Source organism: Nanorana parkeri, unplaced genomic scaffold, assembly GCF_000935625.1.
Source record: "Nanorana parkeri isolate BGI_ZX_2015 unplaced genomic scaffold, ASM93562v1 scaffold15, whole genome shotgun sequence".
Taxonomy (NCBI): Eukaryota; Metazoa; Chordata; class Amphibia; order Anura; family Dicroglossidae; genus Nanorana; species Nanorana parkeri.
Genome location: NW_017306283.1, coordinates 3968111 through 3991214, shown reverse-complemented (window position 1 = coordinate 3991214; position 23104 = coordinate 3968111). Strand labels below are relative to the sequence as shown.

General features: G+C 39.8%; 2 protein-coding genes across 3 annotated transcripts in view; one reads left to right on the top strand and one right to left on the bottom strand.

Annotated features, from left to right (window-relative positions):
* The first annotated feature begins 2116 nt into the window (after positions 1-2116).
* Positions 2117-6285, top strand: APEX1 (apurinic/apyrimidinic endodeoxyribonuclease 1). Of its 2 annotated transcripts, none has more exons than XM_018558579.1 (4): positions 2117-2245; positions 2311-2483; positions 4770-4962; positions 5517-6285. In XM_018558579.1, exons 1-4 carry the CDS (start codon positions 2176-2178, stop codon positions 6029-6031), a joined length of 951 nt encoding a protein of 316 aa, XP_018414081.1. In that variant the 5' UTR covers positions 2117-2175; the 3' UTR covers positions 6032-6285. The 2 variants fall into 2 exon arrangements, with proteins under 2 accessions (XP_018414081.1, XP_018414073.1); XM_018558571.1 differs by having other exon boundaries at positions 2117-2230; positions 5517-6284.
* A 3526-nt stretch (positions 6286-9811) lies between these two features.
* LOC108788651 (solute carrier family 12 member 3-like) overlaps positions 9812-23104 on the bottom strand; it is a 22485-nt gene continuing 9192 nt past the window's right edge. The window contains exons 12-26 of the mRNA XM_018558478.1: positions 22903-23026; positions 22641-22742; positions 21621-21776; positions 21413-21512; positions 21213-21324; positions 20769-20891; positions 19266-19372; positions 17393-17475; positions 15713-15772; positions 15306-15410; positions 15027-15138; positions 14834-14920; positions 12570-12687; positions 11139-11206; positions 9812-9953 (exon numbers count right to left, since the gene is read on the bottom strand). Coding sequence (XP_018413980.1) covers positions 9812-9953; positions 11139-11206; positions 12570-12687; positions 14834-14920; positions 15027-15138; positions 15306-15410; positions 15713-15772; positions 17393-17475; positions 19266-19372; positions 20769-20891; positions 21213-21324; positions 21413-21512; positions 21621-21776; positions 22641-22742; positions 22903-23026 — 1599 coding nt within the window. The remainder of the gene's footprint in view (positions 9954-11138; positions 11207-12569; positions 12688-14833; positions 14921-15026; positions 15139-15305; positions 15411-15712; positions 15773-17392; positions 17476-19265; positions 19373-20768; positions 20892-21212; positions 21325-21412; positions 21513-21620; positions 21777-22640; positions 22743-22902; positions 23027-23104) is intronic.

Below are 23104 nucleotides of genomic sequence, written 5' to 3'. Positions count from 1 at the left end.
ACAGCATAAAGTAAGAGCTGGTGGTTGAAGTTCCTCTTTAAGAATATCTCTTGCATTCATACTTTAATAACTTGATTGTATTAACTATCAATGTTATCACTGCCAAACCAGATTAAATCTTTTTTTCATCAGATTGATGAGCACTGATGGTGGATCTATTTTTGTGGCCCCAATATGTATAACATTTAATCAGAAGTAGTTATATGTAATGTATGGTGTTTCCGTTATTCTATTATGGGAACATTTGAAGGTGCTGGTACTTTATTGTTGGATATGTTTGGCTGCTGGTTGATAAAACTGGCCATACACCTCAGGGGTGTGGAAATTTAAAAAAAAACCTACTTGTCCAAGGGCTAAAGCGGGGGGTCGATCTACTTGTCCCTCATGGAAATCTACTTGTCCCGATACAAAAAAAAGAAAAAAAAATTAACCAAAACTGTATTTAGCAATGCCAAGAAGAAAACTGTATTTAGCAATGCCAAGAAGAGCTTCGCATTGGTCAGTGCTGTCAGGTGACTGTGCTGACCAACGAGTGCTTGCATTTTGCGAGCGAAATTCAGAATACATGGCACAGGTAGATAGTACACCCATACTGGTGGATGGGAAGGACCGTTCTCTGAAAGGTAAGTATAGCGGGAGGGGGCCAGATTTGTGCAGGTAATTCCATTTTCCCAAATTACTTGGGAAAGTGAATTTACCCTTTGGGGCGGGTGCAGACTTGGGCGACTGCGTGCGTTCGCCACGCGGCCCCATTGATTTCAAAGAGGTTACATCCGCGTGGTAATCGCTGAAAAAAGGTACATGTACCTTTTTTTTCCCGTTGTGTTTTCAACCGCGAGTATGTACGATTGCACGGGCATTATTGCGGCGGCAATGTGCCTGGGGTGCCATTAGACAATAATGGCACTGCCAGTGCGATCGGCGGTGGGGTGCACTTCTGTGACCGCCTGGCCATCCACGTGGTTTTGTGCATGATTGCCGTGCGGTAACAGATCGCCCACTTTGCGCACACACACACAACACCGCATGCATGCGTTTATTCACATGCAGATGATAGGGGTTGCTTTTAAATTTAGATTTTTGTTTGCTTTGTAATATTTTTTTTTTTTTTACATTTTTATGTATTTCCATTGTTAATATATATATATTTGATTTTTTACTTTTTTTCTTTCACTTGACTTTATTGCTATCACACAAGGGGTGACAAGCCACTTGTGTGATAGCATTTGGAGGTGACAGGTTCTCTTTATTGACCCTGTCACCTCCAACACAGGAGTTCTAGCACAGTTCTGTGCTGGTTCTCCTGTGACAGGAAGGCTGCATTCCCCTGTCACTATTCACACTGAGCTGAGTAGAGAAGCGTTCTCTGCCCTGCTCCATGCTCTCTAACCTTATTTCCCGTAGGCACGCATCCCCCCACAAGGGGGGGGGGGGACCCCGAAGACCACAGCAAAAGAAGCACGGAGAGAGAGGCAGCCGAGAGGTACACGGCTGGCCGCCGGGAGAGAGAAAGGGGAGCGAGGGAGGGGAGTGAGATTCAGGCAAGTTACAAGTGGTTTTGGACGGCTATACAGCCGTTCAAAATCACTTGTACGAAACGGCTCCCACACTACATTTAGCTGTGCTGCTTACCCGCAGCCAGGCTAAATGTAGAAAAAAAACTACTCGCCCGGCGCCCAAAACTGCCTGTCCCGGGCGTCGGGCGATAGGAATTCCACACCCCTGCACCTATAGATTATCTGCAGATTTTCTATGTTCAGATGGAAAAAGTGCAACAGATTCCTCCATCTATGCTCAACTGTGTGGATGGAGGAATCTACCACTGGGTCAAGCTTCAGTATCTTGCTAGTCGGCGCTGCTGGCTCTCAAAACACCTGTACAATACCTGCATCCAATCAGATTGCTCAGGTATTTGAGTGCCAGCGGGGCTGACTAGCAAGATACTGAAGCTTGACCCAGTGGTAGATTCCTCCATCCACACAGTTGAGCATAGATGGAGGAATCTGTTGCACTTTTTCCATCTGAACATAGAAAATCTGCAGATAATCTATACGTTTATGGCCAGCTTAAGACACATAGAAGTTGGTTTGACATAATTAATTCATGTGTGCAGGTACAGCATTCAAAACGCTCCGCACTCTGTTCTGTGCACGTCTGGTTCCTGTCATCTCCAGAATGCCAAAACGTGGGAAGAAGGAAGATACCAAGAGCAAGGCTGTGCAGGATGAGGGTAGGTACAATGATGGCCTTATTCAGCAGGATGAGGACATGGCATCCCCACTTTTCATCATATTCATGCTTGCCTTTCAGAACCTGAGAACAAGAAAGGGAAGAAGGGAGGAGGAAAGGATGCAGAACCTGTTCCAGTGTATGAGGATGCTCCTGATAATTTGACTTCTGACGATGGCAAGAAGTATACATGGAAGATAAGCTCCTGGAATGTTGATGGCATCAGAGCATGGGTCAAAAAAGAAGGTGTAAATGTGAGTGTGGTCATAGTTACATAGCAGGGTGGAAAATTAGAAAACAGTCTCTCATGTTCAAATTATTATCCTTGCAGAACAGTGTTGGGGGAAAAAAAACCTGTTAAAGAAGAGGTATTATACTTAATTCTCTTCAGGAGCTACAACAGCCATAGAATCTTCAGCATCAACACACTTTTGGTAGTGTTGGATTTATGGTTCCCTGCTGCGTGCAGTGGTTTCACTTTCCGGCTGCTACATCGCTATTGTGTCCTGTAGTGATATAACAGCTAGTGGGTGAAACCACGTCACTCAGCGGGGGACCATATGTCAGTCAGATACTGGATACTCTTACCGAGGTATGTGTGGTAGGACAGGTAAGTATAATAGCTCTTCTTTTCCAGGTTTTGTTTTTGTTTCTTTCTTGGGACAGTTATCAGGAGACATACACTTGGCATTATTTAACAAAAGGGTCATAACAGTTACTGAAAACTGTCATTTTTTGGTGAAAAATTCCCATTGTGGGTGTAGAGCAGCACTCTTCCTACTTCTTGAAGCCTGCTTGGCAGGAGAGTGTTTTCAGCTTACTCAGCACATCGGAACTTACACAGGGATCCTGGTTAGTTTTGAAAGGAACCCATCAGGATAGAAATATAGAAGCAAACAGGTTCTTTGAAAGGCCAGAACACATTTGACATACACTATATTGCCAAAAGTATTGGGCCACCCCTCCAAATCATTGGATTCAGGTTTTCCAACACCTCCATGGCCACAGATATATAAAATCAAGCCCCTAGGCATGCAGACTGCTTCTACAAACATTTGTGAAAGAATGGGTCGCTCTCAGGAGCTCAGTGAATACTATCGTGGTACCGTGATAGGTTTCCACCTGTGCAATAAGTCCATCCATGACATTTCCTTGCTACTAAATATTGCACGGTCAACTGTTAGTGGTATTATAACAAAGTGGAAGCAACTGGGAATAACAGCAACTTTTAAAATGACAGAGCGAGGTCAGAGTCAATAGCTAAAGACATCCAAACTTCGTGTGGCCTTCAGATTGGCTCAACAACAGTGCATAGTGAGCTTCATGGAATGGGTTTCCATGGCCGAGCAGCTCCATCCAAGCCTCCATCACCAAGTGCAATGCAAAGCATCGGATGCAGTGGTGTAAAGCACGCCGCCACTGGACTCTAGAGAAGTGGAGATGTGTTCTCTGGAGTGACGAATCACGCTTCTCTGACTGGCAATCTGATGGACGTGTCTGGGTTTGGCGTTTGGAGAACGGTACTTGCCTGACTGCATTGTGCCAAGTGTAAAGTTTGGTGGAGGGGGAATTATGGTGTGGGGTTGTTTTTCAGGGGTTGGGCTTGGCTCCTTAGTTTCAGTGAAGGGAACTCTTAAGGCATCAGCATACCAAGACATTTTTGAGAATTTCATGCTCCCAACTTTGTGGGAACAGTTTGGGGATGGCCCCTTCCTGTTCCAACATGACTGCGCACCAGTGCACAAAGCAAGGTCCATAAAGACATGGATGAGTGAGTTTGGGGTGGAGGAAGTTGACTGGCCTGCACAGAGTCCTGACCTCAACCCGATAGAACACCTCTGGGATGAATTAGAGCAGAGACTGCGAGCAGGCCTTCTCGTCCAACATCAGTACCTGACTTCACAAATGCATTTCTGGAAGAATGGTCAAACGTTCCCATAGACACGCTCCTAAACCTTGTGCACAGCCTTCCCAGAAGAGTTGAAGCTGTTATAGCGGCAAAGGGTGGGCCAACTCAATATTGAACCCTACGGACTAAGACTGGGATGCCATTAGAGTTCATGTGCATGTAAAGGCAGGCGTCCCAATACTTTGGCAATATAGTGTATACTAGGACAAAAGCAGCAAAGGAAGAAAAACCCACTGATTGCTTGTTAGGGTTTCCCGCTGCTCCGTCTGTATTGCAGACGTACCAAAATCCCGTGTTGGAAGCCAGGGGGAGCATGTGACAGTGCTCAAGCATAGCAGTTGGATACAAGACCCCGTTGCATGTCCCTTCCCATACCCGAAAGCATTATATATTGTTGCTGGCTGCTACAGAGTAGCACTGGTACAAGGGTCCTTGGAAGAGACACGGTCATTTTTCCCTGAATGGGCAAGGTGACAATATCTCTATAACATTGGTGACATTGATTGTGCTAGATGTGGGGTTATACATTAAATATTTGGCCGTAGGTAGTTTTTAAATAAATGCTTATAAACGTAGCCTTTCCGTAATTTATTTCAGAGTCCAACTTTTTTATTTTTTTATTTATATTTAGTGGGTACGAGAGGAGGATCCTGATATCCTATGCCTGCAGGAGACAAAGTGTGCAGAAAAAGCCCTTCCTGCAGATATTAAGGAAATGCCCGAGTACCCTCACAAGTACTGGGCTTGTTCTGATGAAAAGGAGGGCTACAGTGGAGTGGCAATGCTGTCCAAGAAGAAACCTCTAAATGTCTCCTATGGCATTGGTATGTGAACGATCTACATTTCTTCACACTGGCTTTTGTATGTAGTGTTTGTGGTATTTAAAACAAAAAGGGGGAAATTCTAATGGTTTGGGGTCAGTTTTATTATCTTTTTTTGCTATAAAGTTTATTATAGAGGTGCACTGAAATGGAAATGTTAAAACCGAAATGAAACAAAAACAAATTGTCAGGCCGAAACCGATACCAAAAATGTTTTTTATTTTAATTTTTTTCACATTTTTAATTTTTTATAAACTCTAATTTTTTTATATTTTATTTTTATTCATTTTTTATTTTACTTTACTGGTCGGGGCTTCTGGGAAATATTGAGGGTCCAAACAGACCCCTGATATTTCCCTTTTAAAATAGAAAATGTCGGCCGGAAAATTGCACTTTTGGCATTATGCCAAAAATGCAATTTTCGGCCGATATATCGGTGCATCCCTAGTTTATTATTTAACTGGTATTTAAATTGTATTTCCACTTTAGCAGTCAAATTAGAGAAACCGACTTTTGTTAACTATTGGTACTTGTTTTTTGTGCTTTTGTTTCATCAGGAATTGAAGAGCATGATAAGGAGGGCCGTGTAATTACTGCCGAATATGAGTCTTTTTACTTGGTTGCTGCTTATGTTCCCAATGCCAGCCGTGGCCTGGTACGCCTGGATTACCGCCAACGCTGGGATGTAGACTTTCGTAGTTACTTGAAGGAATTGGACAACAAAAAGCCACTTATTCTGTGTGGTGATTTAAATGTTGCTCACCAGGAGATTGATCTGAAAAATCCCAAAACCAATAAGAAGACTCCTGGTTTCACCCCACAGGAAAGGGAGGGATTTGGAGCTCTGTTGGCTGAAGGCTTCCTGGACAGCTTCCGTGAGCTGTATCCCGACAAGCCTTATGCCTACACCTTCTGGACCTACATGATGAATGCTCGGGCCAAGAATGTGGGCTGGAGATTGGATTATTTTGTCCTGTCCAAAGCCTTGAGGCCAGCCTTGTGTGACTGCAAGATCAGGAGCAAAGCTCTAGGGAGTGACCACTGTCCTATAACCCTTTATATGGCTATATAAAGGAAACAAGTGGTTAGTACCTCGATTCAGCATATAGGCATTTATCTAGTACTTTGGCCACTGAACTGTGATCCAACGTAGCCCTAGCACCAGATAAATGTCCCCCATACATGGTTATAGACATGTAGTTGCTCAGTTGTTTAATTTTGTGCTCCATGAATAAGCTTTTCACTGCTCCTATATAAAACCAACACAAAGAAGTGTCTTTTTGCCAACTGGTAGGGACCTATTCAAATGTAGCCTTTTGGGCCTTGTTCTTTTCTTCATATGGTCCTTCTGGGCCTTATTATTTTCTTCATATGGCCATGTAAAGTAAAAGTCTTGCAGTGACAATTGAAGCCAAACCTTGTGCTTTTTCTTCATGCAACTGCCAAATAGGGCTACATCATGTTTATTCCACTTTAGTGTAATGGGCATAAAACCATGCTTTGCTCAAGAAAAATGCAAGAGCTACCAATGGCAAACACCTTCTGTGAATGCAGGTTGCCTGACTGTCTCTGGCATCATTACTGACTTGGAGCTAACGTACAGATGAGAAAGTGATGTTTAGGTCAATGCCTTAGAAGGTATCAGAACCATCAATTCTGCATAATAGCCAGGCAACTAGCATTTTCATAAGGAGAGGTCAAGTATGGTAGCCTCCCTTTGGTGTCCTTTATCTAGGCCAAGCTACTTTTTAAGTGACTATTGTAGCAACCTAAACTAAACAAGTTGCATGAATTGACAGGATTTTCATACTGTAGTTAGCACTTGAAAGCCATACTATTGGTGGAATAGTGTAAATGAAACCCTAGACTGATGTGAGATTAACCAGGGGATTTCAGGATACTTTGTTACAATGCATTCTTGTAACTAGCTATTCCCGGCTTGTTTTATAAATGCACTAGATACACGTAGCCTGTCTGGTTCCTAGTTTGTCTCTGCCCTTTCTGAATACGTTTGATAACTAGTTCAAGAATAAACACAGTGACCAAACTGTTTTGTATCACTAAGCAAATGTTTGGAGTGGAGATGTGCTTCAAGCAACTCCACCCTAACATTTCCTATGTTAGAATCTTTAACAAAGGAATTATGTTAAAGTGTTGTCTTTTTTTTTTTGTGTGAAAACATACAATTGACTGTTTCGGTAATTGGCAGCACATTTTAGAGAGGGAAGTTTTGTTAACTCATACAGACCATGTGAATGAGCGTTTTACTTTACTGTTCTGACTACACTAAAACCATGGTGCTATGAGTCACTGCGTCACTGAATCACGTTTACAAATGTGTCTTTACTGCTGAATATATTTTGAAGCCTATAGTTTATTAAAGTCTATAGTACAATGGGAAAAGTTAAATCTTTTTGTGGAGGGCACTCCAATCCCAAGTCAGGTCTTTTATTTCTGTTGGGCTCCTAGACAGCTATGAAGGCTCATTAGAGGAGCAAACCACAACTCTCTCAATTTTAGCAAGACTGCCCTTTATTGTTACTTATCAAGATATATTTGTGATCTCTGCAGCCACCTCAAGACTTATGAAAAGAGCTGTATATTTTCCTGTTGTGAACAAAATAAATGGAAATGACTGATAGATTTATCATTATGGTGCCCTATTAGCTGCTTGTTATCTGCCACCAGAAACTCTTTTCCAGTGAAATTGGCTGCATTAGTTGCAAAGTTATTTACCCTGTAGGACAGTGGGCCAGGTGAGTTGTACTTGGTGTCAGCATAGGAAGGCAGCATTTACAAGAGAAGAGAAGCAAGGGACAACATTTTTCTGCTGTTGGATAGAGCTAAAAGATTAGGGTTGGTAAAGTATACCAGTCTTTTGGTGTAACATTGAATCCTCAAGTGATCTTGCCTAATAGTGGGAAATAATGCTTGCTTTCCCATTTCTTTTGGTCTACACTGCCATATTTGCAGATCTGTAAAATTCAGGCAAGTTAGCAGAATTCCTGATTTACCATTTGGGTATTGTTTTCAATATGGAGAGATACGTTTAGGGTATTTTAATGCACCCATTATCGTGTCTGTCTTCTTTTTTTTACCTTTAACATTCTTAAGAGTTTAAAGCATATCCTGCACCCAAAAGGGCACCGTGATTAAAATTTGTTTTTATACTGTATGCTTTTAAATATAGAGTGCTAATCTGTAGTCTGTACTTACATAATAAAATGTTAAAACATATTTTCTTTTATTGATTTGGAGCCTGTATGATCATATTCAGTGTACACTTCTATTAGAGGCATACCTCAGTAAACTAGCTAAATATTTATTTGAAATACCATTATGGGAATTGTTTAACCTGCCAAAGGTTTCACAGTTTTGTGCAGCCAGTTTTGAGAGCCAGACACACCTGCCAGATCCTTGACCAACACTCCAGCAGCACAGATTTGTTATAAACCTGGGATTAAAACACCCCCCCGGCTCGGCTTGCTGATTAAATATAAAGCAGCAGCTCATAGATGGGTTGGCGCTCTGCACACTCAAATCTCCATGTCTGCAACCTGATTAACTCCCAGTCTTAGTTCTGCTGACCAGGAGATTGCAGAAGACTGTTATCGGGGCACATTTAGCTACTGACACTAGTACAATACAGCTCTGCTACATGAGAGGAAGGGGAGTAAGCCCCATGCTATTCCTAGCAGTAAATGAATATTGGTAATCCTACAGTGTTTCAACCCATCCAGAGTTTCATATACTGTATATTACCTAAACTTCACAACTGCAATTTGTCTTCACTTCTGAATAGCCATAGAATACTATAAGACTGGTCCTTCTAGACTGAGATTTAAATTAGATCATGTAAAGCTGGACTAAAAACCAACACTAGTGGCAGCAGAGGAACCATCTAGGAACTGGTGCACATAGGAACACTCAGATGGGTGCAGAGGCAATGCATAATGCTTATACAAGCTCTTACTGGGTTACATCCATTTTGGACCATGGCTTGGCAATTACACCTGGAAAAGAGTGTAGCCTAGCAAGCCAGTGCTTTTTTAATATAACGTTATGGTGGAGAACTCAAGGTGCAATTGGAATATATCAACAACTTCAGACCTCTGTAAGATTTGTGATAGAGGATGATTACAAAAGCCCTGTGACATGCATAGGTCTTACAGCTGGTAGCATTTTCTGAAATGGAATTCAAACTACATGATAGTTGTACAGCAAATTTATTACAAACACATTCCCACGCTATTTACAAGATATAATACAGGTTTACAAAGAGAGCATAATAACAAGCAAATTTAGCTATATTTTATTTGATTAAATTGGCAAGCTAACCCACCTTTCTAGAAATCTACAATAAAACTGGAGCAAAGGGGAAATGGAAGAGTTGGCCACAACATTTGGTAAGGTGTGTTGTGTATTTTTAAGTCTACTAGAAAATGAAAGCTAAAGTTCCGGCGCTATGGACAATGCTTCTAATTTGTCTTTCCTCCAGTTTCATAGTTTAACCCCATTCATATAATACGAAGAACACATCTCATATTAAATACCTTTTTAGTTGTCAGGAAATTAATTTTGATATAACTGCAGGCTAAAAGTATAACTTTTACATTACTGTTGGTGTATGTGTACAAAGACTTCCCTGCCACCTATATTCTACTGTAAGCAAGTTATTTGATAATTACAGTTTTGGAGTGATCCTAAAGTAAGGATTTTCTTACAACATGAATACAAATAATTGCCCTTAAATTCTCTCAAAATAAATGTTTTCATTTACATAAAATAACATCTTGAAACATTGACTTTAGCCACTTGGGTGTCTTTACATTACTCTGTGATTGCATCTGGCTCACTGGCAGTATATTGTGAGTGTGTCCTGCTGATTACCACGGATGAAGACAACTGGTGAGACTAAGTCATGCGATAACATCTCTAGCCAGGCCATATACAAGGAACATGGGCAGGTCCATTTGCTTGCAATTGGAAGGCTTCTGCAAATAGAATCAAAAGATGTTTGGTTGCAACGCGGTCAGTGATGTTATATAAGACAAACTTTCAGTAACACCCATTGTTAGTGTGTCAATGTCACATTACTATTCAAATGCTTAGGACTCGGAAATAGGAAATGGCAAAACAACGGCCCAATTGGGCCATGATGTAAGCTTTATATTGCTTCTCTCAAGTTTCTGTGCACTACAACCTCCTAGCTACCTATGCTCTACCCTTACCCCCTCTTTACGGTATTCTAGGTCTCTTAGTATTGTGACTTCTCCATGCCTCTGCAGCTACTCCCTGAAAGTAATTAACCACTGAAGTATGTGCAGCTGTAGGAAGGAGCCATCATTCAAAAAAATTGTAGCTTTTGATGCTGAGATCTAAGTACTATAAAACCACGATGCAGGACTGTTATCTTGGCTCTGACACCCAGTAACTAAAGTATGGCATCACAGATATTATTTCATTGTAAGGATTATGTTGGGGCTGAGATGAGGGTTCTCATTTTGTTAGGTTTTAGGTGAAGTGTTACATTTCAGGTTAAGGTTACTGATAAGCTTTAGGTTAAGAGTAAGGGTTATAAAAAGGATTTCAGTGGTTCAGTGTGGGAGATTGGGTAGGGTTAAGTGTTAGGGTCAGGTTAACCAATATGCATAGTTAAGAGGCCTGATATACTGTATGGGGAGATGTCAACAGTTTGTTTTCAGTACTCAAAATCCCTCCCCAAGAGCTACTGTGCTGCTTCAGTATAAAATTTAGTGGGAGATTTCTTGTCTATGGCTTGTCAAACATAAAGGGGTCTATTTATAAACAGTTAGCAGGGCCCTTTGCCCTGCGTATATCTGTGAACATTAGTTTTGTGCGAATAATGTCAAAAATTATTTTTTTCATGTTTTCTTTTCAGGTTGAATCTATTGTGATGTAATACTACATTAGGGCCACTAGGTGGAGCTAAGGAGCATAGGAAATAGGTATTTCCTATTATCACAAAATTAATATTCACAGATATATATGGAGGGTTAGGGGCCCTGCAAATTGTTTTTTGCTCGTCTGAAATTTCTAACAGAAACCTAAGCATTATATTGCCAGTTTAAAAAAAAAAATGTTGCTGAAGGTATTTTAATAGACATAGCATGTTTGATGTATATTGGCAGATTACATTTTACTCATTTACTACTTACATTGCAATAAGAGCGGCATCCCGTGAGTTCTCCTGGAGGATCTCATTTAGTCTCACATATCGTTCAGACTGGGAAAAAGATTACAAAGATAAAGATAAGATACCGTTTATATGAATCTTCTAGTTAAAGTGCATAACCAAAACCTGTTTCTTTTAGTTTTGGACATGAGTGGGGCTAAAAACCCTGGCAGTTTATTTTTTGCTGTTTGTGTACCCTTGCAGAAATTTGACTTCACTTACTGTCCCACGCTGGCTGTTAAAATACCTGAACAATCTGATTGGATGCAGGTATTTCGAGAGTTAGCGGGGGCCGACTAGCGAGATACTGAAGCTTAGCCCAGTGGGAGATTCCTCCATCCACACAGTTTAGCGTAGATGGATGAATCTGTTGCACTTTTTCCTTCTGACCATAGAAAATCTGCAGAAAATCTGTAGGTGTATGACCAGCTTAAGGCTATAATCACACAGAGAGGCTGGGTATTCCTGCAGCAAGAACCTACATTAACCTACCTTAACTTGAATGGGCGCAGTGCCCACATCTGCTTGGAACCACCTGGGATTCCTGCCTCAAGAATCCATAGGTTCTTGCGGCAGAAATCCCCACCTGCAGTCTAAAACCCTGTGTGAGTGAGGCCTTAGACAGTTGTCCCCAGAACAGGTGTCCCAAGTGGAAGATTTCAACTTACCTTTTGTTCTTGGGAAAACTCTAAAAATGTGGGTTCCCTGTTACTTTTGCTTTTGGTGACCAGAGTCATCAGGACAAACAAAGGAGTGAATGTCCACAAAGTGGTACAGAAAACAATAAAACCTTGACAGAGGATCTCACCCCTCCACACGCTATCCAAAACTAAAAAAAGTTTTGCCTAGGAATATACATTAAAGTAATTCTGATTTAGCTGGATCTTGTGTACAATATTCTCCAGTAAAAAACATAATGGAGATCAGCTTGTACAATTTAACAAACTTTTTCTATGTCCTAAAGTTATTATAAATCCCCAAATTCTGCTTAGCTTTAAACTCTTATTCAAAACCATTGCCGCTGAGCAACATGTTTGTGGGTACCATTTGATTGATGTATGCAGTGCACCTGAGTAAGCATCCATGTAAATTTTCTATTATACCAGGAAGTCATTAAATTTCTACCAGTTATTTCTCAGATTAGCATTGTGCTCATGTTTAACCTGTTATTTAATGAAAGTATTGTATTGTCAATGCATTACATATACATTTTAATGCTCCCAGACCTACTGTATGATTAGTAAGGAAAAATTAGCTAATATAAAGCCTTCTATGAATTCTATGTCTATTTCTGAAAATAGAATTTCATGTGTCATAAGGGGAAGGGAACATTCTGTAGAGAAGACAAGAAGAATTGTATTTCCTGAGTCTGTTATACATGTCCTGTAAATCTGGTAACATTTATAAGTTGTACCTTAGGTGCATGGTGTATAAGGTCCATTTCACTTATTCCCCATGGTGGTATCAGTGCATCATCCAATCTCTGTTCCTCAATACAATATGGAGCAACTAACTCTTCAAACAACTGCATGCTGGAAAACAGAAGGAACATTACATTATAGATTACAGTGTTCTCTAAGCAGCATTTGTATCTTCTGAAATATCAATAAACCACATTGATTAAAATTCTGAAGTTTCTAACATTTTGCCACAAATGGCTATTTTCATCAGCTAGCCTGATTCATGGATTAAAACCAAGACAAGATGCTATTCTCCAGCCTCACTCTTCCCCCTAATGACAGTTACCCCTCATTAAACTGGTAAGAAGTCTGGGGTAATCTAGGCTTTGCTCAAATCAGAAAACACAGCACTCTAAAGCTGTAGATATATAAATAATTACTGCCACACAACTCTGTCCTACTAACACATCACTGTTGGGCTTTAATTATTAAAGCAAAACTAAACCCTCCTATCTGCCAAGGAAGGTGCCACCTTATGCACTATTTAGATAAGCAGTTGCCATGGTGCTGCAAATGTGACCAGCCATGGCACCATCCATTTGAGGGTTTGAAAATTTGTTTGAGAGCTCTCTCTGCAACTGTGATACTAAAGGCGTGCCTTAAAGGTAACTGTTTTGTGGTTAAATTAGTGGGTTTAGTTCTGCTTTAGAAGGCTTATTTCTGCTTTAGAGCACAACTACACATTCAGTTTAAATAAGTTAAATACATTCCAGGTGTTTCAATACCAAAGGTTTGCAAGGTCTTTAAGTTCATTTTCTTCAGAAAGTAGCCATAGTCTGAGTATAAAGCCTGTCCACTTCCAGCATGCTACAGAGAAGGACTACTCTGTGTGGAAGCAGTTGCCTTTCTGCAGAAGTCTGACTTGCCAAATACTAACAGGGTTATTCACAAAAGGGTGAAGAGTTTGGAGAAGACGGGAGAAGTGAACAATCTAGGACAAAATAGCTGAACTGGAAAGTGAGCTGAATTGGAGAATTTTTCCAAATCAGCTATTTAGGCCTAGATTGTTCACTTCACCTGTCTCCTCCAAACTCTTCACCCTTTTGTGAATAACCCTAAAGTCAGACCTTCACCTCTCCAATCATCAGGGAGCATGATCCTTTCTGATTGGAGAGTTGTAGGTCCAGTTTAGCATGGGAGCATATCATATAAGACTTTTTGCACCTTTTGTTTTAAATACAATTATTTTATAGCGTCAACATATTCCGCAGCGCTGTACAATCGTTTAGACGACAAGTAAGAAACACTGACAAGCATCATTAACATACAGGAACAATAGGTGAGGAGGACCCTGCCTAAACAAGCTTACAATCTTAAGAGTAAAGAACCTGCAATGCAGACATCCCAACTCTCCCGGAAGCTTCGGGAGTCTCCCGCTATTAGATAGCGGCTCCCGGCCGCCCGGGAGAGAAACATTTTCTCCCAGAAAGGTTTAATCTGCTCTATCAAGCAGATTAAACCTTTCCCTGCGATCGTTTTTTTTTTTCTTTTCTGACATCTGGAGCCGCGGCCTGACCGTCAGTCAGAAAAGAAAAAAAAAGGCATACGATTGCATAGCTAGATTCCTATTGGCTATTGCACTTTGCAATAGCCAATAGCAAACTAGCTAATGCACCCGCCCACTGCTGCTGTCAATCAGCAGAGGGGGACCTGAATTTTTCTATCTGTCAGAATACAAAAAAAAAAAAGAAAGCCTGCAGATAGCAAAGAAGCTATTGCTTCCTGTGCTATCTGCCATCATTTCAGGGGGGTGCTCTCTCCCAGCCCCCCTAACCTCTCCTCCGTGGATGGGGGGGGGAGCACCTCCCGGAAATGAGAGGGACACCTCCCTGAAAGTGCTTCTTTCAGGTTGGGATCCCTGGCAATGTGTTTAGCTTATTTATTCTGAAAGTTCAGCTGGGCTTAAAACTAGAGGCCTAGTCTGCAGAACTTGTACAGATCCAGCAATGTTTTTCATTGTTGATATGCCATTGATTTTTGATGGGGCACACAAATGACTATTCCTTTTTAGGCAAGGCATTGAGTTACAAACTCCAGTAAAGAGCTTTATTTCTAATAGCTAAAGCTAGCCACGCATAACTGAATCTGATCATTTGTTCACACATCTTTATGCAGATTTAGTATAGGGAGACTGACTGGGATTAGGATCAGTCTTCATGAGCAGCTTTTCTTTCCCAATATATCCTCAACTGATATCACATTGAGTTCCTAAACTTACTTTTTGGGATGTGGCTTTTGGACTATATCAGTCAGCACAACAACGTCATGAAATCCCAGTCTGAACTTTTGTAGGAGAGACTGCATTCTGTAAATAGAGATAGGAAGGAGATATTTCAGAGGACACTGTTCATTGGTTTGTTGTTGACATTAATATTCTTTGGATAAAACAATGGGTGTTATTTATAACTTACTCTTTTCTCTCTTCCTCCGCATTCTCCTGGGTTCCCCTGATGTAGACTCGTACTTTACACTGGCCCCAGCGCTTTCTGCGTGTCAACAAGTATGGGATAAGCAGGGTGAGACCTTCAGGGAAAAAGAATACTGGTTAGTTTGAAAATAATTGATTTCTATATTATTTTCAGAATTTTTGCTTCACCACACAGAACTGTTTATTAGGGCAAAATGCATTAAATAGTTTCATATTAGGAGAACAGAGTTATTAGGACATGCATTTACAATCATCTGCTTACCTCCATCATCATACAACCAGTAGATGTGGATGCTTTTCTTTCCCTTACGACCCTGGAATTCTGTGTTAGTTTGATTCATATTCTCTGGCATTATGCAAGGGGGCTCTGGAAAGAAGTATATGAACATGGCTCAATTTAAATAACAGAAATTATGGCAATGTATAATTTTTCTGTGATATCATATTTTATTGTGTTAGAAATACTGAGTATGGTTTCTATGATTGAAAAAAATGTTCTGTTGTCCACGGCAAGCATTTAGCGCAGGATTTAGCAGGCATTCAGCAGCTTCTAATGAGGTAATGGAACATGTAACGTGGTTGGCTGCTATGGCCATCTGTCATTTTATTCTGTGGATCAGTCCTAAAATCCGCAATGTGTTTTAAATGGTGTTAAAAAACAATTCTAACCTTTTTCTGTTTCCTTGTCAGATATTGCCTCATTATCTGAGTCCTGGAAAGCCATGTTATCTGTGGGTAAAGCAAATATTTAAAAAAAGTTATTATAAACTGGTTAACCATGTATGTTACTGCCCTTGACACACATTTCAAGCTAAAGATACATGTAAATGCACTCCAAAGAAATACCTCATACTAAAAAAGATGGTGGTTTTCGTACCTCTTTTATAAAATATGGTACTCTGTGCTTCCTTCGGTGCAGGCTACACAACTAAATGGTAGAGCAATGGTCACATAATCTCTGCTCCAACATTGGTCACTTGGCTGGCACCAGAGAGAGACTAAGGAACCAATGTGTAAATGAAAGCTATGTGTATCAGCACTACTCTTAGCATTTAAAAATGTAATAGGACAGGACAGTGAAGTTGGGGGTTTGAGTTTTGCTTATGTCTGCTTTCTTGCCAGGACACCATGTCTTGTTATTATGCTGCCCTGTATAATTCTACCCCTTGGTTCTCCTTCTGAGACTCACCATTCCACACACCCTCACTGTGCATTGCCAGCGGCTGCGGACACACAACTTCACTGCCAACAGTGACACCTATCATGATAAGTGTGTGCTATATGTACAGTGCCCTTGGGTTAAAATCCCTACCCCCTTGAATATCAATGGTGAAGCCTCAGGCTCAGGCAGTATGCCAATCCCTGTTGGCTGCATGTAGATTTTTGATCCAGTATGATGCAACATTCAATATCTGGCTGGTGGGAAAATAATCATTTATAATTGTACCGTGTCAAACCAATTTTGAAGGTGTAGTTTTTGAAGCTAATCATTATATATTTGTCCAATGGAAGCACCGGTTCCACTATTTTTCTAACAATTGGACACTAAAATGGTAAGACTTTCCCATTTACTAGGAGATTTCTGTAAATTTAGGTAGAGACATTTGTCACTTCGAAGTGTATGGACAACATAATACTACTAATCGTACAATACATTTTCTTCCCAATGTATGATTTGTTTTACACATAACAAGCAAGATCACATGGTTGTAAAACAGACTCAAACAATGTCAAAACTGCTAGTGCAAAGTATGTTCCTAAATTATGATCTGCATGTTCATATTCTGCTTTCTTCAGAACAGACTGCCTTTCAGTCAATGCTGTTAATTTACTAAAGTCAAATAGGCTGTTCACTTTGCAATAGAAGTTTTCCCATAGTTTAGTAATCGAGGTAAAGCTCTATTGACTTCCATCATCCAATCATGTGCAAGCAAATATACTATTGTTTTTTTTTCCCCCTTTGGTATTGTGATTGGGTATTCTTTGCAAAGTAAATCTTTACCACATTCACTAAGCTAAGGGAAAATTCCCTTGCAAAGTGCAAACAGCCTATTTGCCTTAACTAAACCCCAGCATCTGCAGTTTTATCTCTCTATTCTGAACAGACCTGTACTTATATACTGCACTACACTATGCTAGAATTTTCCTATTTAAAAGGTTCTGTTGTTCAGGTTCTGTTGGTTTCACATACTGATCTCATCCACTGTAGTAACAATAACATTCAGATATTTTCAGTAAAATCTATAGACATCAATTGACATATTTTGCTTTATGATATACTTTTAGATTTAGATGTATTTCTTAGTAGCAAATATATCCATTGAAATAACATTATACTGTTGCACTTACACTGCCCCTCCATTTTTTGTGACACATCAAGGCCATCCTTCAAGTGTAGAACACATACACCAAACTGAGAGTCAAATGCATCACTGTAAAAAAAGAATTGCATTAGCTTTCCTGCTGCAAGTGCATACGAAGTGCTAACAAAATAAAAGTGACAGTTTCTAATAAGAAATGCAAAGCAAAGTTTTTCTCTGCTGCAAAGCAGTAAAAACATGGACTAAGAAGCATGTTTGCAGTCCCAGCCAGACCAACTTTAATAAAACTTGTTTATTTGGATATCTGAAAATAACTTCATAAGAAATGGATATTGTGAAGTTAGGGTTAGCTGGTGTAACAACACTCTGTTTTGAGGAGGGGTACATTAACTATTTTTAATCTCACAGAATGAAAAAAATCTATTACAACTACAGAACATTGCTGAGGGATTAGTGTACAGTAACTTTTTATTTCAAAGTTTTGGATAGAACAGGGATAGGTTATTTATTAATTATAGTGCCAACAATTTACGCAACACTTTACATGGTGCATATTCACATCAGTCCCTGCCCTCAAGGGGTGTACACTCTAAGGTCCCTATCTCACATGCAGGCATATGGGGGCCAAATTGTACAGGAGCCATTGAACCTACCAGCATGTCTTTGGAGTGTGGGAGGAAACCCACACAAGCACAGGGAGAACACACAAACCAGTTTGCAGATAGTGACCTGGCCGGGATTCGAACCAGGGACCCCCAGAGCTGTAAGGCAAAAGTGCTAACCACTATAACACTGTGCTACCCGTTAGAACTGCTTTTATTGTTATATAGCTATCTGTGCACCCACTGAGGAGGGTTGCCCCAAAACTGTGAACACACAGGAACATCTCCAGTCTCATATCTATGAATTCCTGCAGGTACCACTGGCCACTGGGGAAATTAGTGATCAGGCAGGTTAAAAGTCCTATCTGGTCTCTATTGTTTCACTGAACATAAGTCCAGAACAATAATACAGGATAAAAGAAGAAAAATGAATGATCAGATGCAGATGAACCTGAGACTATACAACTGTAAAAAAGGAGTTTTTAAAAGAATCTATATTTTGTCTTGCCTTTTTTTTCTCTTGTAAATCTTGTTTTAAATAATGTTATTAATGTGTGTTAATCTGTAAAAATAAATGCATTTCTAAGTATAATTTGTATATATGTGTGCAATAGATCAGTTACATCTTTTCACATAGCGTACTCTACTTCCTGCTTTGCAGTGCTACACAAGGGTTGTATTTTACTGCTCCTACTCACAATGCTAATCTTTAATGCTGCCGACCAACTGAAAGCAATGTAATACTTGTGGGAGTATTATTTAGGAAATAAAACAAGGGCATCTCTAGCCTTTTCGGCGCCTGAGGTGGGGGGTGGGGTTGGGGGAATGTGGTCTCTGAATCATCTGGCAACCTCACTAGTTGCCGGCAGCTGGGTGAGATGCCTGCCAGAGCAATCCTTGTTGCTAATAGTTGAGCGGGGAGATGTGTATGGCCCTTGAACTCTCCCCGCCCAGGCTTTTAGCAACCTGGCATGTTCTGGCTGGAAAGGGGGCGCAGGCACACTGCAAACATTTTGCAGCAGAGCGGCCATGTCTGCCCCCCTCCTATCCCCCACGTGACCCAAAGAATGCCACCTGAGGTAACAGCCTCAGGCTACGTCATTATAAGGACCGTCCTGGGTGTAAAGCAGTGAGAAAGAATAATTGCAGTGAGCCACTAAGAGCTTCCTCTAATGGCCAACTATATACTATACATTTCCTAAAAATTAAAGGGTAAAAGAAGAGAGAGCACAAACAGTAGACAGTGCCAAAAGATAGTATGGTGTCTAAATACAAGAAGGTATTTGAAAGAATACTTACTGAATGACCCCAACGTATTCCTCTAAGCACTGCCCTGGCACCTCTTGCCAATTACTCTTATAACCCAGCACCAAAGTGTTTGGCTTTAAACGACCCAGACCAGAAACCTGCATAGGTAAAGATTAGAATTCTATTAGTACCATTAAAGACATCAATGTCTATAGCTGTCATAGTTGGTAGTTGTAACATGGGTATGAAAGAAAGTACAAGGAACACTGATGATGTGCAAAGTACAGTAATCCATTGCAACCAGCCAGATTCACTTTCCATGAGTATGAAGACCAGCATTTATGGGTCCCATAAAAGTCAATGGAGTTGATTTACTAAAGGAGATTAGGCTGTTCACTTAGCAAAGTGAATGTTTTACTTTGCAAAGGAATCTTCACTTAGTTTAGTGAATGAGGTGAAGCTCTGTTTTTCAACCGTCCAATCATGTGCAAGCAAAAATCCTGTTGTTTTTTTTTAGATTTCCTTGCACATGCTTGGGTATTATTTGCAAAAAGAACTTTCACCAAATTCACTTAGCTAAGTGCAAATTATCTTGCAAAGTGAAAATTCACTTTGCTAGGTGAACAGCATAAACTTCTTTAATTAATCAAACCCAATGAGAATAAAAAAGCAGATTCAAGCAGCTCAGCAGCAGCGAGGCTCATACACATAGGCAGATATTACCCTGCGCTCAGGTTCATAATTTACATGGATATGAACACAGTAAAAGTGTATTCTATCAGCCCATTGACACAACTCTGGTTTTGATCAGCAGTGTTTAGCTGCATTAATCAAAACAAATTTGTGTCTGCGGTCTGATATTGATTGTATTTTACGCTGTAAGCATGTACAACAAAGTATAATTGCTATTTGGTTGTCATGGGGCAATTACTTTGCAAATACGTTCTAGGTTATTACATTAACAGAAGGGGAAACATTCCTATGCTGAAATAAAAGTCAGCAATAGCATTTTTTTTTAGCTTTTACATTGTCAGTAGATATAATTTTAAGCAGCTTCTAATAAAATGATAATCACTTGCATGTCTGATGTACTTTAACTTATCCTCAAGATTCATCTTAAATTTTACACTATATTGGTGTCATTTATAGTACAGTAGAGGACAGAGCACAGCATTTTCACATTTGCAATGATCCCATCTAGTAGATACCTGTTTTATGATTTGTAAATATATAGTGTAAATATATAGTGTTATTATTCTGAAGAATATACAGTATACGTATAGTGTGAATTAAGCAGTCCCAAAGAGTAGCACTGCCACCTTGTGATCATCTTATGATATTGCATTTCTTAAAATTTCATGGATTAGGTACTATTCTGGTCATGCAATCCTTTTTTTTTTAAATTCAATTGGTAATTATTGCACATTGTTTTATGATGAATGCCAGAAATATTCAGGGCACTTTTTGCCATATACTGTTGATCAGAAGCTGGCAGCACTTTGTATAGCATTAACATCATGCAGGTGAAATGTGCTTCAGTGAACTTGTCTGTACCTGCATGAGACTTTTGGCTCCAATTCGCAAGGTGTTTTCACGAATTACACTGTAGAAGGATCTAACTTTCCTGGTATTCAACCAACGTAGATGTCCCTCTGAGTCTGGCACCCTATCAGTTTCCTGTAAGAGGGGAAATAGATTAGGACATCGCATTCAACTGTGTACAAAGATTATACAATACTAGTGGAGAAATTGCTAAGGGCAGCTCTATAAACAGACATCTGTATCTAATTACGTCCAAAAATAGAAAAATACCAATTTTGACCTTTCAAATTTTCCTGCACATGTCTTTTCAGAACCCTGCTAAAAACATGTTATAAATTCCATTTCTACTATTCAGAGATATATACAAATGGTATATTTTAACTCTCAGTATGCAACCGTCTTTCTTTCAATGTACATTATTCTTAACGCAGTATTGTTAGTGAAAATTATACTCACAGTTACAACGTTGCCACAGATCATTAAACTTGTGTTCTTTGTCACGGAGCTGACAAAGTCAACCAACGCAGGACGGAAGTTAGGAGGTCCAGTGAGTACAAGACATTGTGGCCTAATGGTAAATGATAAAGCAAGGCTTAGCACATTGACACCAGGACAATACGATATCTACAGATCATGGACTATTACAATGACGGTACCTAAAGTTCTTGACATGATCTTGCACTCCTGTGAGGCCTACACTGTAGGTCAGTGCCATGTTGTAAGCTCCGGCCTGTACTGAGGATCCCCAGTTCACCTCTGTGGAGTGAAAAAGGAGGGCAGGTAAACACTAAGAAAGATCTTACTATAATTAATATTCTCGCTTCACTTGTGCATAAATCAAGGCATAAAAGGTAACAGTCTCACCTGGCTTCTTGTATGTAACATATCCCAGAAGTATTACAATAATACCCACTGCAATCAGAGCAGCCCACCAAGTCAAGAGGAACATAATAACCATTGACACGACAGCACCAAAAAGGGAGGTCCATTTGTTGTAATATCGGAAAGATGGACGCCATCCTAAAGGTAAAAGAAAATGTCAAATATAATTTTGAAAAACATATGGAATAAAATGGGTTATTCAGCAAACTGATGCAAAATGCAAAGGTGTGGTAACTGCAAGCTGTTACATTTTAGATGTCAGTTATATAAGAAAGATAAATAAATGGCTAAAGATAAATACCTTTATTTTAGCCATGTGACTGTAATCTTCAAATCTCATTGGACTCAACTAAAAAAAACTGTCACTTTAAAAAAAAAAAGTATCCCTATGCTGATGTGTTGTGACTTGAGTGTTTTTTGTCAGAAAACTGAAAGCTTCGAACAGACATGAAGTGCAGGCACCCAGAATGACCAAGTATTTATATGATACAGCAACAGTGATGAATGTTGAACATGAAAGCCCAAATTATTTTCTTCAGCCAAACACATCATATGTGGACAGATTGGAAAGAATGTCTGAGGAACCTGCTTGCATTAAAAAAAATCACAAAGGGCCAATAGAAAGTTGAATGGGATGGTTTTGGGTACACAGAAAGTTGGGTCAGTAAAGGTGTGTATCCAGGCTGCAAGGCCCATATGACTATAGCTATATTGCTGATGGCAGTATTGTCAATAGCAATCACACTGCTATTGGCAGCACTAATATTTCTGCTCAAATTACAAACAAGTTTTAAAACTGCTTTAGTATTGTACTTATTGTTCAGCATTACTTTTTATTGCTTTTGTAGAATTCAGAAAAGCTGTTTTGGTTTATTGTACAAAACCACTTCATGTGGGCCAAAAAAATATTTGTATTTGCTATAATTTGCAAATGGTGATCTTAACATGATTTGGATGAGAACAACCTTCAGAGAAAGAGCTTCATTAAACCCATGGCATTACCTGGTGAATTTGTGATGGATGCATGGAAGCAGCTAAAGTTGATGAGCGCGTAAGAGCAGAGGAAGAAGTTTGAGATGATTGGAGCAATGGTATTTAACTCAGCTGTTGGGAGATGATAAATAAAAAAATAAGATTTGTAAAGTCTATTACACCTTCATCATTTCACATTTGTTACTGCATAGAAAGACCCTTTGACATAGTATTGAAAGCTATACTATTTGCAAAAACACACTCTTCTAGGATAGCTGTAAAGTGCACTTACCAATGAGGACAAATGCAATAGCAATGATGAAAGTCAAAAGGTAGCCACGGATTGGCTCATTGTTCTTCCCATAACCCTTTCCAAAGAATCCAATAAAAGGGTACAGCCTGTCTTTACAGAGACACTGCAGAGAGGTAAATTGTGTTGAAGATAGTAATTTAAAGATAAATTAAAAAATTAGATCCTTAAAAAACAGTATTGT